This window comes from Tarenaya hassleriana, unplaced genomic scaffold (genome assembly GCF_000463585.1).
Source record: "Tarenaya hassleriana unplaced genomic scaffold, ASM46358v1 Cleome3, whole genome shotgun sequence".
In the NCBI taxonomy this organism is placed as follows: Eukaryota; Viridiplantae; Streptophyta; class Magnoliopsida; order Brassicales; family Cleomaceae; genus Tarenaya; species Tarenaya hassleriana.
This window is the reverse complement of record NW_010966177.1, coordinates 4,626,473-4,640,816: the sequence shown is the minus strand read 5'-3', so window position 1 is coordinate 4,640,816 and position 14,344 is coordinate 4,626,473. Positions and strand designations below refer to the sequence as shown.

Sequence of the window (14,344 nt, the reverse complement as noted above, 5' to 3'; positions counted from 1 at the left end):
GCCTTTCATTGGTGTAATGTGCATCTTCCAAGCATTGCTTGAAAGAGTAAGGATGAGGATAGGACTGCTGGGGTTGTGATTGAACACCATGACTAGGAAATGGAAATTGGGTGGATTGTGTTGGAGGCAGCTTCCTAACAACCATTGGTCTTTGAATATAAGAGGTAGATCCTGGCTGAAAACGTTGGCTTTGAGAAGAAGCTTCAGAATTGTAAGAACATGTCATTATTCCCATATTCTAACTGCCAGGAAGAATTAAATGATGAAGATTCCCTGGAACTGCACCAACCTGCTGGAGCAAAACAAGTAGTCCGCAGCACGGAAAATTCAGCTGTTGCAGCCCCCTCGACAATTTGATTACTCTGCACATGACGGCCAGTCTCATGAGTCTATTAATAGCAATACATATTAACAATAACCCCATATTTCTTGAGGAACTAAAACGCAAATACTATCACAAAAATAGAATAATCAGAAGTCTTACACTGGGAATTCTAAAATGGTCCCGCTGCATTGATGCCTGGTATGATTGCTGCGATAATGGATATGCTGAGGTAGGGAACCCTGGCTGAAGTGGTAAGGGAGGATAGTTAGGCATGGTTGGTTGAACTATTAATGATGGTGGAGGAGCTATAGGTTGTACAGGCGGAGGCGGCAGTGGTGGAGGCAGGGGTGGTATCGACGCTGAGGGCGATAGCGGTGGCAGTGGCGGTGGCGGCAGTGATGGTGGTATCTGCGCTGACGGAGGTAGCGGTGGTGGTGGCGGTGGTGGAGATGATGGCGGTGGAGGGGGAGATGGAGGTGGGGGTGAAGGAGGCAGAGGCGGAGGTGATGGAGGCAACTCGTCAGGCAATGGAGGAGAACCCTCTAGAGGAGGGGGAGGCTCCACTGAACTCGTTTCAGCTGATTCCCTAACATCCAGTGGCTGCTCTTGTGCTTCAGTCTCACAAACAGAGCAAGGCACTTCATCCTTCAGGCGACAAGACGCATCTTCCATTTCCAGCTCGCCATCCACATCCTCCAAAATGCAATGGCGTCTATCATTTGGAGTAAACCGCATTTCTAGCTCTCCTAGGGTATGGACCGGTTCCACCATAGATGCATTGTTAGCTTTTCCTGATGTGCTTGGAAGATCCTCATCTTCTTCGTCATCTTCAAACTTATGAGAAGAGAAAAACCCAGACAACTGAAAGCTCGTATTGCTGCAGAAAAACCAGTAAAAAGAGCATATAAGTTCACAAACACTAGGTGAAAAGGGCAACATGTCATCTCAAAAAATTCTTTCATAACTTACATAAATTTCACCAATTTGGCCCCTCTTGCCATTATCAAGATATCATAAACCCCGAAAGCAAACACTGAGCAGGATATGCGTAAAAAATACCTTCCGTACTCATCAACAAGCATGCCTTCCATTTCCCTTATGGGATCATCTACACCACGCTCAGATCTAGAAGGGCGCCTCAGGGAAAAACCAACGGTTGCATCATCACCAGAAGCTCCAACATCGTCAATGTAACGACGCAAAAGAGAATCAGGGAAAATTTTCCTCTCAAGCCACAAGCGCAGCACCTAGTAAGAAGTAAGAGCGTATGATCAACTACTCTGGCCAACAAACACATGGATTTCCCTCAAACAAACAAAAACATAAAGAACCTTAACACATTGACGACGATTTTCACGGGCATCAGTTCCTGCAGGAGCAGCAGCACCTAAAAGGCGTGGCAATGCTGCTTGCACAATTGGAATGTATGAAGCACCGGCTATACCTGGAAAAGATTTTTCACATGCATCAGGAAACAAAATTAAACATTATTAGTTAGAATACGAATAGGTATAATCTTTGGCAGAAAACAACAACAACAAGGAGCAACAACTATTGGCATCACATAGGATTGACCACCGAGAACAGGTCGCATCCATTCAAGAGAAAAATGCACCTTTCTGGTTGTGCGAACACTGAGTGATTGAATCAACAAGAAAGAACAAGCCCACTTTACGATGGAAACTAGGCTCACATTCCAACTTCCGTATAAGAAGTTCCACAACCTACAAATAACCATGCAAGCCATTCTCCGATCATGTTATGTACCGCACGTTGTAACTTCGCCAAAACATTTCACCAGCAACAAACAAAAATTAAACCATCAAAAGTAAATTTTATCCGAATTTCTTTTTTTGGCAGTCTAAGTTAGTTTTAGACAAGTCTGGCTAACAGCCTTAGGAGAAAATTAACAACATGAAAACACGAACACAAAACTAGTGCAAAAATTGAGACATTATTTATACTTACCTCACTGGCGATCCCATATTTGGCACACTCAATTGCCAGGCGTGTTGCACGTCCAATACTTTCCTTGGTTCTTGATAAAGTCTCTATCATTCCCTCGAAAGCATCCCGAGAAACAGCTCCCTCAGTGCCACCGCTCAGAGAACCCCCAACTGACCTGTGCCCAGAACTAACTCTCATCTCTTCATTTTCTACCTTCTCAACCTGATCTCTTGAAGACAACTGTTGACCATCATTTGTTGGGGAACAACTCAGATGGTGGACCAGTGCACCAGGCTGCGCCGCATTGCCAGCAGAAGATGCAACATTCTGAATAACGAATGGGCTGTGGCTCCTCACCTGTGCATCACTGATGCTAAAGAAACTATGGTTAAGATTCACAAAAATTGAATCTTGCAAATGTGCTTGTTTCCTTTTTGCCTGGGCAGCTGCGATTAGATCCTTCATAGATGTAACAGTATCTGGAGTCCTAGCACTGATCAATGAAATACTTCTATTTTCTCTATTGGTTTCAAACCTATCATCAGCAAAAATAACGAAAATTAACATCAAATAAAATAACAGATGAAAGACTGAGAGAATTACAGTAACATACATGTCTACAGACGTTTCTCGTGAAACACCAGCAACATTCAATTGTGGCACAGCTTTTGTAGCAGCTCTTGGTCTTTCCCCGGAAGCAGCTGATTGATTTCTCTGACTTACAATCTGAGATTGAGAAGAGTTTGCTCTATCAGAAACCCCAACTGCATCCTTGCAAGAAACACCCCGAGCCTTATTTTGCATCCCAGCAAAAGAAACTTTAGCAGAGGATTTTGCAGATTTATTTTGTCCTGCAACCTTCTCGTTAGCCGATACAGGCTGAGGTGATTTCTTTAAAGCTCTGAAGAGCTGCTTGATATCCTTCTGCGGCAATTCATCGGCTGAATTTCCAATAGGCAAGCTGTTAGTAGGGCTCTCCACACTAACTGGTTGTGCACGTAAAACATCCTCATTATGTTTCCCCATAGGTGATTTCCTTGGTTCAGTATTACCTAAGCCAATCGACCCAGCGGATCGCTTAGTTTTGATAGATGTACCGTGACAGGTATCAACACTTCTAGGACCATCAGCAGGAGGAACTGGTGTTGATTTGGGAACATTAGCATGTGCTCCATGTACTGGAGTCTTAGGATCATCATCATCATCTTCATCATAGATACACACAGCCCTCCGTTTCTTCGGAAACTGAGAAGCTGGAGGAGATGAGACCTTAATGCTGCTAAAGGAGGACAAACTATTCTTTTGTTCAGGACGACCTTTCCCCTCTTTATCATGACGTGCAGAAACAGAAGAACTGCTTGTGTGCTCCAAAGTCTGTTTGCGGCGCTTCGTGTAAGCAACTACTTCTTTCCCAAATTGAGCATTTCCTTTTCGAGCACTTAATCCTAAAACAATCTCTGGCTTCGATTCTAGTGTAGCCCCTAAAGAATCAGGTTCTTCAATTTTGTCCTCACCAACAGAAAGATGGTGACTGCTTTTAGATTTTCTTGAATCTTTTGCATGTTCAAGCCGCAGCCTTTTAAAAGCATGTGAGCTTTCATCTGCTCCTGATACATACATTCCTAACTCACTTTGAAGCCTCTTATTCTTGCCAGATACCCCACCCTTGGAGTGAGGTGCCAAATGCTTAGCACAGGAGACTTTAGGACTAGGTTTCTCTTTCAGCAAGTCTTCTGAATCTTTGGAAATTTCAATGGTGAAATCTGAAACAATATCAGCTTCTAAAGATTGTTTTTTACCACCGTAATCTCTCCCCTTTTTACTGTCCTTCAATTTTCTATTAGCATCATGGAGAGAACTTTCACTAGCAGCTAGGCCATCAGCCACACACGAGTTACTGCTTTTGTCTCTGTGGGATGCATCTGTGCGTCTTCTATCCAAGCCACTAGAAATCTTCTGTATTCTCTGTCCATTGGCCAGATTTTTCTGGGCACTACCAGGAAGCTCAGTGCAAGCTAGGGCATCGATTTTATCATCATGATCTTCGTTCTTCGTGACAGGATCAGGAGATCCATGCTCCAGTAGTCCACTATTCAAGGAGGATGATTTATTCTTTGATCCCAAAACTGGTGAACTCCGTTTCCCATTGTATACTACCTCAAGCTTTGCCTCTGCTTCACTATTCTCATCTAATCTATTGGAACAAAGCTCCAGCTCAGAATCGGAGTTATCGGTTGCATCATTCCTAGCTTCTTTATAGTTTGTTTCATCAAGTAACTCAGATTTTATCACATCAGCTTCAATAGTGTCCAAAGACGGAGCCCCATGGTTAGCTGCAGCTCTAACAACCCTGTCACCTGAAGCATTTAAGTTCTGATTCTGCAACTCTTCAAATGCCGCAGAGATTTCCTTTACAGCTTGTGCGAAGTACTTGACCGTTTTTCCTTGACATCTCACTAAAAGTTTATTCTTTGCATCGCCAGTGAAGGGTTGAATATCAGATGGAGCAACAAAAGCTCTGCAGAGAAGGAAGATAGTCAGCTACGAATGTTGAGGAAACACAATCAAATTCGAAAATGTCAGAAAGAAAAAAAAACAATAAAAGCACCTGATAATATATCACCAGGCTAATAAGTCAAGAAAGAAACAAAGTTGAAGATGGAAAGGGAAGGTAATATTGCCCTATCTGGGTGAGAGAGTGAACTGTATCATAGGAACTATCTGCTTCATAGTTACATGGTATATCCAGAAACAGCTTACTCTCTTCAAGAAAATGCGTAAACCTTTTCAAAAATTAAATTTACTGAATTTTAAGGACAAATAGTGTTAATCCATTAACAATCAGTTAACATACAAGAGTTTTGCTTACATTTCCTGCGTTCCAAAGAACTGAACAAAGTATTTCTTTGGGTCCAGAGCACGACACCAATCTTCAGGCCGGCTGATCTGAAACTTGAAACCGAAAACTTCACCAGATATACTAACTGAACTAAGAACAGATTAAAATGGACACCCATGCAACTTGAACATAATAGACAAAAAAAAAACAAGATTAAGTTTGAGGATCAAAAGGCTGCATTAGAACAATAAGGCGACACTAAAACACGAATACAATTATGTTACTCGTCAGATGTGATGACGAAACAATTTGAAGAGGATCAAGTTTTGAAATTCTTAGCAATATCCTTTCATAGGCAGATCGAAGCCATGAAAAAAGTTGACAAAAAGGGTAAAATCGAATTCAAATAATTTCCTTTTACAATAATGCTCACCGAACAGTACAAAAAGGGACCACGTTCATGCCAAGAAAAGTGAGTATGCGCTCACAATACTAATGAAACTACACATGCTCATGCTTTACAATAAAAAAATGTGTATCCTTCTAAATGTGCTACCTCCACGTATCCATGGCAACTCATATCTCTCTAAACGGAGAATGTCACCATTAACCTATACATGTCACGTAGTGCAACACACAAGGACCAGAAACAATAGACCAACAGAAAGTCACCAGAGGTCCAGAACTTACACATTAATAAGCTTAATTCTTAAAATAAACCTCTAAACCTAATTCAACCATGAGTTTCCAACTGAGTAACATAAGCTATCATCCAACTACTGGGTTGAACTTGGCGTTAAAAAGAGAAACCTAAGTGTGGCACAGTTTAGACCACCCTAATCTAGACACATGCCGAGAAAGTACGGTAAGCATTCCAGCAACAAAGAGAAACCATTTGAAATCCATAATCCAACTGTAAATCGCATATAGGCGGCATAAACAAACTAGCAAAGAACCTGCCCCAAATTTAATGACCGGCGAAAGCATTCGCATCACTAGAAACAAAACTAGACCGAAAGAACAAAAACCCTCTAGAAGCCAACTCTAAATACCCATGAAAGGCTCAATAATCAAAAACACAAGAAGACAAAAACTACACAGCTCAGAGACTAGATGGGAATGCGACTAGAGAAGCTAAGGAGCATACCGAGAAAAGAAAACAAACATGACCCTGTTTGCAAAATATCGTGTTCGGTACTCAAAACGCCTGAAGTCGAGGATGAAGAGAGAGCACGCACCTTCGCAGGCCAAGCAGGAAAACCTTTGACTTTGGCGAGAACCAGATCGCCCAAACTCAATTGTCCCTTGGCCTTAGCCTTATTCGCTCCTCTTTTACGCCCAGGAGCCATAGGCGCAACCTTCGGAAAACCCTAATTTTAATCCCGAAATAGGAACCCCTGCCACAATCGCTAAATTTCGATCCAATTATGATAAGCGACAGAGAAACTACGACTTCTCAAGGGAGATTACCGCCGGAAGAAGCTCACCGATCGAGGAACCGGCGACGGAAGACGCTATGGCAACACGCCAATGGAGACGGCGAGAGATGAATTGATCGAGAGAGAAAGAGAGAGACTTTGAGGCAGTCGGAAGACGGGCTTCTATGGCGAAAGGGCGAAAACGTTGGGAGAAGTTTAGGGGAAGACGTTGCAGAGAAAACTAGTTACTGTTGTCGGCGTTTTTCCCTTTTCCCTTCCTCCACCTTTTTTTTATTATTATATATCTATTTATCCCACATTCCTAAACCCAAAGATATTCAGAAAAACAATTATTTGACCCTTTTTTTATTTTCTCATTAAATTATATCATATCCGATCCATTATTACAACACAAAATAGATGATCATATTTAACACAGATAATCATTACAGTATCTCGCCTTTTAATCTAATCACCAATACCTCATCAAATCCCTTGTTGATTTAAACAATTAAAACTTCTCAAGAGTCACAAACAAACCAAGCTTTAACCACACAATCAAAGCAACACACTTCATCTTACACATTATGTGTTTTTTTTTATAAGTAGTGCATGCATATTTTATATAATTGTCAGTGAAATACACAGAAATAATTTTTACATATAGGTGAAAACAAAAGCATGTCAACAATCTTATTTTCCCTCCTTTGTTAGGCATCCCTACATTTTAAAAAAAAAAAAAAAAGATGCATAGCCAAATATAAACTCAGTCAACAAAAACAAGACTCAAATCGGAGAAGCCATACATCTTTTGGCCATGTGATATGATGGCTCTGTCTTTAGCCCCTTCGCTACAGAAGCAGAAACAATGGTTTCTCGAACTCCTGCCACCAAAAAAAGAAGGAACAAAGGAAGGGCAAACATCAAGTACAACATGCCCAGCCATTACATTCACCCAACAAGGTTCTTTGGGGGGTGTATGAGAGAAAAAACTACAAAGAGCATACCTAGTTCTATGGAGCAATATTGACTCCACAGAGAATAACTCTCTCTTCAGACATCCAATGTAAGCCTTTTCACGCTCAATCTCATCTCATGGATGATGAAGGCATAAAGGTTCTAGACTTGACGCAAAAAAAAACGTTTTAAGCGTCAAGTCATCCATTCGATAAGTCAAGATAGAATTCCTTAAACAAGACAACCAGGATTCTGATGAGAAAAAACAGTCTGAGAAATTTATTCCCCGCAAAGCATAACACTATTTCTAACAAGTAACAGCAGCAAAGCAAAACTGGTAAAAGAATGGAAGAAAGTTTTTTTTGTATGATTACCATGTTTGCCTAAGTTGAACTTTTGTCTTTGCTTTCATTTCCTACAGTGTCCCTGACCAACTCCATCAGTTTTCTATCTATCACTACATTTTGCTCATCAAGAGTCATGAAATGAACCCTATTCACAATCTTCTGAATCACCTCTATGGGTTGCTCACCGTGTGTTTTGCATACAATTCATATAAGGCATCCCACACACGAACAATCTGTTAAGTGTGAATCGTCATATCCTTACCCTGCCCACTATATCCCCCTGAAGGTTGATGAATCATAATGGTTGGATTAGGGCGAGACCGTCTATGCACTGTGGCACCAGCTGCCAAGAGGAGAGAAATCATGGATGCAGCAGCCTGGCCAAAACAAAAGGTGTTTATTGGGGATATAATATACTGCAATGTCATAAATCACAAGACCTGCATTTAAGAGAAAGATACAAAAGGATCTCCAAACACATAATCTCGATCAACGAATAGCATACCATTCATGAGAAACAGATTGCGTCTTTAGAAAGTATCCCCACTTTCCATGACCCATAGCATAGACTCAGAAGTATGTGCAGACAAATATATGTTACCAGCAACGAGGAGAAAACATAGAACATTTCATAAGAGATATAATTTCATCAAATGTCTCCTATACCAATTAATAGCACCAGGTTCCTCAAATAAGCTCTCCAGAAAGATGCCGGCTCTAAAGACTTCAAAAAAAAAGGGTAGACAACAATACCCACCACAGAACCAACAAGGAGGTAACCATACCAACTTTACAGAACGAGGTCAGAATATTGACAATATAAATTTCAGGGCATTTAACAATCAAATCAATTCTCCAACACCATATTACAGGCCAAATCAAACACCAGAACGGTAACGTCACCTAAGAAAACAAAGCTTACGGCACTTAACGCCCAATCGCACTACCAAATTCCTAAGAAAGTAGAGTTCCAAACCCATTACAACATTTCCGATAAGAAAACTACCAAAACCCACTAAATTTCCGAAATTTAAAAAGAAGAGAATGATCAACAGAAAGCGTACCTGAGGTGACACTGCCACCAGACGGATTGAGGTGCATATGGATACGCTTAGAAGGGTTCTCGGACTCGAGGAGAAGAGTAGCTGAGCGAAAAATACGTGAAACGTGTTGTCGCTGATAGGACCATTGATGCAGATTATACGGTCCTCGAGCAGCCCAGAGAAGACATCGTAGGCTCTCTCGCCGCGCGAAGAGTGCTGTATAACCATCCGAATCAGATTGTAGGCTCTTGCGCAGTGGCAGTCATCATCGGGGCCATCGATGACGTAGTCCACAGCATCTTCGCGCCGGAGATCAGAACCCTCATCGTCGAGAATTCTAGGGTTTGGAAAAGAAGGAAAGCTCTGGAAAAAAAGCGTTGAATATTTGGTTCTCGATTGATGGATTTCGGATCCAGGTCGACCCATCACATAATGTCACGTGTGATTTGGGCTTAGACCAACCCATTTATTATCCAACTCATATTCTTTGATACAAAAATTTATGAACATTTTATATCTTATAGCTATTGTACAATTTAAAACTTCCAAGTTTGGAGTGATTCGAATCAAATTTCCGGATATTTGAAATTGATATCAATGTTTCTTTCTATGTTAAAAAGTTTTTTTTTGTATATTTTCCATTTACTTCACGAAAACGCGGTTTTCAAAGTCAAAACTATACACAACCAAACAAGTCCTGAGAGACCCAACAAAATTTTAAAATAAAAAATTATGAAGAACGAATAGAAGAAAGCGCCGTCAAAGCGAAACGCGATTTTGGCGGCGGAGAAAACCTTCCAATATGACTTTTCTCTTGTAGGCGTCGGAGTTCAAATCCAAACCGCTATTATCCCCCCGACAGCGTTTGCGTTTGCGTTTCGCTGCGGCGGCATCTCGGAGTCGAGGGAGGAAATAACACCATGCGGATGCACAGAGAACCGCACACACCCGACCCCATATCAACATAATTGCCAACGTAACCATTATGATTGACATCCCATCAACCGGGTCGAATTTCCCGACCCGATTTGGTTTCTTCCCGGTCTTGTTCGGGTCGGGTTTCCCGCCAGCCGAAATGAGTGTCCGCTTGTGACACGTGTCGGGAATGATGTCTCGGTGTTTGTTCGTGTTTTTCTTGACAAATAATAAAAACTTGAGTTATTTATTTAAATTTACAATTATCGTTAACGAGAAATATTTTACGAGGGACAAAAATAAAACCGAATCTAGAAAATGTTGTTCGGACAAAAACACAAACCGGAAAATGAAAAGTACCTCTTCAGTTTCAAGTTTCGCAGCCTTATCATCAGCCCGACTATTCCTCTGATCAGTCACATGGCTTATCACCGGAACAGATCTCGACTTGTCAGATTCTTTCTTCGCATTCGAATTCAAATTCGTTTTCTCAGTCTCGTAGATCGGAGAAGGATTGACTTCACCGTTCTTTAGCCGGAATCTTGACCAAGAAAACCACCGGTTTTTCTTCTTCTTCCTCTTCCTCTCGCCGCCTTCCGGAGACACGATTGGTTTCTCGGAGAACTTTTTCCGGGAAAATCGAAAACAGCCGAGGAAACACGACGGAGAAGATCCGGTTCGCTCTCGGGTTCTCTTATCGGGTTTGGCCATTGAAGTTGGAAGGAGAGAGAAGAATGAGGCATGTGCGAAGACTTATGCTTGGAGCGGTTGGATTTTGTCCCTTTTTTTTTAAATATTAATTAGCAAATAATTACCGCGCGTTGTCAACATTACATACATGTGTAAGAAACGGGACATATGTGTGTGTATATAATATATATATATATATATTAATTAATTGTATTGAGACAGAAAAGGATCACAAAAGAATGTTATACTTTGGATTAGATGCGTTTTACACTCTCTAATATTGTGTGCATGCATGGTCCTCGTGATTTTGCGTACTTTTAATCTTCGTATATCTTCGACTATTGTTTTTTTTAACACCGGTCGTTATAGAAGTTAAATTTTCATTAAAATTATTGATTAACCAATTCAATGGCGTGCGTGCCAAACTTAACGAATCATATTTTTTTTTTGTTAACGCTTAACGAATAGTATTCAACACGAGAAAACAAAACAATTTGAATAATTAAAACATAAAATAAAAGTATATCAAATTATATAATAAAAACAACAACAAAAGCGGATCTTGGATTTGTGGGCAAAGTCTTTATAATATATATATATATATATATATATTATATATATATATATATATGCGCGCGTGTGTGTATATAGTCTTTGATTCCAAACAAGTTATCGTCGTAACCACGTTTCCAACGTCTACGTCGGCCATTTGTGTTTAGCCGTTTGCTCCAAGTCCCCCTTTCAAATCCAACTATGAAAAAGATTGATTAATTTGACCACTTCTATTTAATTATTTTTCATTCAAAAACCATATTAAAGTGATGGTCCCACGGACCTATCAAACCCTCGCATTTAAACCTAAACCCTAACAGTTTATTCGTTAATTCTACTCAAAAATCTCACACAACTACATACATATATATATATATATATATATATATATATATATTATCAAATGAATCTTATTACGTAGTGCATACAACTACGAAATACCAAAATACAAACTTTTTTATTTTATCATGATTGCCGTTTATTTCATAGATTCTCCTCTTCAAGCCGATGCTTCATGGACATAGTGAGAGAGAAATTGGGCTGCACCCCATCATCATCAAGCATTGTTATGATCATGATGATTTCCTTCTTATTTATTTATTTAAAAAAATTTTGGATGGATTATCCTGTGCATGTATAACAATGGTTAAAAGAAATCTAAGTGAGTTGATGTTGCAGAATCTGCAACTCTTCTTCCCTAAGACTGGTTTTACAGACAACAACAATCAATGAAGATTAATAAATAAAAGTTACAACAGATCAAAGATGAAAATCAAGAGAAGGACCTCAGGAAGCCAAAACAAAAACCCTAATCCTAAGCCTCAATCCGTGGTCATGATTCATCATCTTCTTTGAATGGATTTAGATGCCGAAGAATCCAGGACCAGCACGAGAAAGCAGTTCCTGTCCGGCCTCTTTCCCCATCCTCACCATGTCTTCGTAGGCATACGGACCTTTTCTTGAAGTCTCCAGCACTGATATTGTTAAGAGAACACACATTGGCATAGCAAATGAATGATCTTTTTTTTTCCCCCTTATCAGATGGGTGATTGCTCATCATTTTTCTGGCGATAAACATAATAAATAATGTGTAATCATACATACCTCGTCTTCCATCGGGAGAAGCAACCAACCCTTTGAAAATGCAGTTGCCATCCTCGTCCCGGGACGCGTATCCAGCGATGGGAGTACGGCACGATCCATCTAACGTCTCCAGAAACGCCCTCTCGCATGCAACTGCTAGTCTTGTTCCCTCGTGATTTAATGAGGCCAAGTAATTCTCCTGCATAACCAAACATTCCCCAAATGATCAGTTTCCAACTTTCTTCGATAAAGCTATAAAAAATTCCGGGATTTAGCCTGGGGACATAACAAGAACTTAAGCATCTGTGGAAACACATTGTAACCGTAAGTAACGAATACAGGCAAATAATCCAAAAAAAAGGGCCCGAGAGTTTATTCCGATTAGACGAATTGTAGGGGTTTCAATAGATCTTGACATACCATTTTGTCATCGTCGCTTCTGCAAGCAATCCCAATTGCACCTTGAGCAACTGCTGGGAGCATTTCATCTATAGATAAGATCGAAGTGACATTCTCTGTCATATTCAATCTCTTTAGCCCAGCTAATGCTAACAGAGTAGCTTGGACCTTTCCTCCTTGAAGCTTCGACAATCTCGTTTGGACATTACCCCTAAAGTTTTCCTCAACCTGCAGAATAAATACAATAACCCAATAATAATATTAAGACTGATTGTGTTCAAACCAAAATTACAAAGAACCACACCTAGAAGACTCAAGTCCCAAACTTTTTTCCTCTCTGATTTTCTTTGGTATACAAGGAACGGGTCGTAGAAAAAGTTCACGGGGAAATGACTAGATAATATGTGGTAAGATTTGATAACTTACCTTTAATGCAGGATATCTGTAGAGTATCTGAGACTTTCTTCTAAGAGAAGCAGTTCCCACAATGCTTCCTGCAGGAAGCTCAGCTAATGAAGCAGCGCTCAGACATATAAATGCATCCCGGACATCCTCACGCTCAAGGTTACAGGGTAAAATCGTCTTATCGGGTAAGTAAGTCGGAACATCTTTCATTGAGTGGACAGCGATATCGATACGACCATCTATCAAGGCCTATTTCTTTGGTGAAAAGCCCTTTCCCACCAATATCTGCAAGTGGTTGAGTTAGAATCTTATCACCAGTGGTTTTTATGATCTCAATGTGAATAGCCCCTTCTTCGGTGAGTTCTGGGTGCATTGACTTGAGCTTGTCCCGTGTCTCGTATGCCTGAGCAAGGGCTAGAGGGCTGTCCTAAATATGGGAAGGCTATTAACACATAGAAGAAGATAAGCTGAATCATAAGCAATGAAAACAAATACATAAAATTTCCACAATAATGCTAGATTTGACGACGAGACAACAGTAAGCCCTGAGCCCCATATCACACTGATCATACATTACAAGAAACATCTCGATCCGGGAAGCGCAAGAACAGAAAGAATCAGTCATGGTTTCCCTCCATATGTAGATCATGCATTAGAAGACCTAGTGAAGCATGAACAGAGAGACTCGCATTGTTTACTATAACCCATCAAAAACAGAGAAGACAAAGCCGATAGAAAGTGCCGTGATCGGATCGAAGTTCACACTTGGGATGAGATTCCTAAATCATTGCCAATACTAACACAGAAGTTTCCGCAAAACGAAAATCATCATTTCAGACAAAGCAACTAAATTGAGTGAAAACAATAGCGATTCCGGGAAATTAAGGCGAACCTATTTATACACTCAGGGTCCTAGACGCAGAAAAATTCACGAACTCTACCAAGACGAGCATTTCAGACAGAGCCGAGAATAAAAAGGACGGAAATTTACCTGCCCCTTGTACCAATTCTGATGATAGCAGACTGAGTCTTATGTTCAACGGCAACAGAAGCTCTAATGACGCCGGAACTCCGGCTCCGACGACATCTATTCGACGGCGGGGAGCTTAGGTGAGGCAGAGAGAAGCCGAGAACGGAGGCCGACCCGAGACAGGAAAGGTTGACCGTAGCAGAGGGTTTCGACGAGAGAGCGATTTGGTGTGTTGGGGAGAGAGAACAGGAGACGTCCATGGATACCGGTGAAGGAAATACGAGATTGCGATTTTGCTACGGGACGTCTAAACTCTAAAGAGTTGAGCTTTCAGATTGGACACGGTGATGGTCGCGGCGGATAACAGGATTCTCTGCGGCGGGGTTTATACTAAGTTAAGATATTCCTTGCGTCTTCACCGTCCGATTTATTGTTTTTATTAATTCAAAGATCG

General features: G+C 40.8%; 3 protein-coding genes across 10 annotated transcripts in view; all 3 read right to left on the bottom strand.

The window, feature by feature from the left end:
• Positions 1–6,822, bottom strand: part of LOC104820157 (ENHANCER OF AG-4 protein 2-like) — a 10,760-nt gene extending 3,938 nt beyond the window's left edge. The window contains exons 1-11 of the mRNA XM_010550528.2: positions 6,599–6,822; positions 6,350–6,520; positions 5,142–5,218; positions 2,886–4,790; positions 2,294–2,807; positions 1,941–2,049; positions 1,657–1,769; positions 1,385–1,572; positions 485–1,202; positions 290–362; positions 48–201 (exon numbers count right to left, since the gene is read on the bottom strand). Coding sequence (XP_010548830.2) covers positions 48–201; positions 290–362; positions 485–1,202; positions 1,385–1,572; positions 1,657–1,769; positions 1,941–2,049; positions 2,294–2,807; positions 2,886–4,790; positions 5,142–5,218; positions 6,350–6,460 — 3,962 coding nt within the window. The 5' untranslated portion in view covers positions 6,461–6,520; positions 6,599–6,822. The remainder of the gene's footprint in view (positions 1–47; positions 202–289; positions 363–484; positions 1,203–1,384; positions 1,573–1,656; positions 1,770–1,940; positions 2,050–2,293; positions 2,808–2,885; positions 4,791–5,141; positions 5,219–6,349; positions 6,521–6,598) is intronic.
• Positions 6,823–6,991: 169 nt separating this feature from the next.
• On the bottom strand, positions 6,992–10,525 carry LOC104819377 (uncharacterized protein At5g23160-like). Of its 8 annotated transcripts, none has more exons than XR_002024464.1 (6): positions 10,152–10,525; positions 8,898–9,239; positions 8,096–8,210; positions 7,537–7,648; positions 7,336–7,413; positions 7,198–7,249 (listed from the first exon to the last, which is right to left on the bottom strand). XR_002024464.1 is itself a non-coding variant. In XM_019203181.1 (5 exons), the coding sequence occupies exons 1-5, from the start codon at positions 10,500–10,502 to the stop codon at positions 7,041–7,043; spliced, it is 1,095 nt and encodes a 364-aa protein (XP_019058726.1). In that variant the 5' UTR covers positions 10,503–10,525; the 3' UTR covers positions 6,992–7,040. The 8 variants fall into 8 exon arrangements, 4 of the variants coding, with proteins under 4 accessions (XP_019058726.1, XP_010547712.1, XP_019058727.1 ...); XR_002024465.1 differs by having other exon boundaries at positions 7,235–7,249; positions 7,537–7,716; XR_002024466.1 differs by having other exon boundaries at positions 7,235–7,249; positions 7,537–7,653.
• A 1,188-nt stretch (positions 10,526–11,713) lies between these two features.
• On the bottom strand, positions 11,714–14,218 carry LOC104819375 (porphobilinogen deaminase, chloroplastic-like). The gene is given in 6 exon segments (XM_010549408.1): positions 11,714–12,007; positions 12,138–12,315; positions 12,537–12,743; positions 12,942–13,170; positions 13,172–13,342; positions 13,912–14,218. Coding segments are annotated over 6 exon segments (1,137 nt in total). The 5' UTR covers positions 14,151–14,218; the 3' UTR covers positions 11,714–11,894.
• Between the last annotated feature and the right edge of the window lie 126 nt (positions 14,219–14,344).

What these genes read in the sequence shown, in the direction of transcription:
- LOC104819377 (XM_019203181.1), bottom strand. Translation starts at nt 10,502, where the DNA reads ATGGCCAAACCCGATAAGAGAACCCGAGAGCGAACCGGATCTTCTCCG. An exon ending in CGAAACTTGAAACTGAAGAG is followed by an intron (nt 9,240 to 10,151) that starts GTACTTTTCATT and finishes CTTTTTTTCCAG; the next exon opens with AGCTTTCCTTCTTTTCCAAA. An exon ending in AGGGGGATATAGTGGGCAGG is followed by an intron (nt 7,414 to 8,095) that starts GTAAGGATATGA and finishes TTTTGGTGGCAG; the next exon opens with GAGTTCGAGAAACCATTGTT.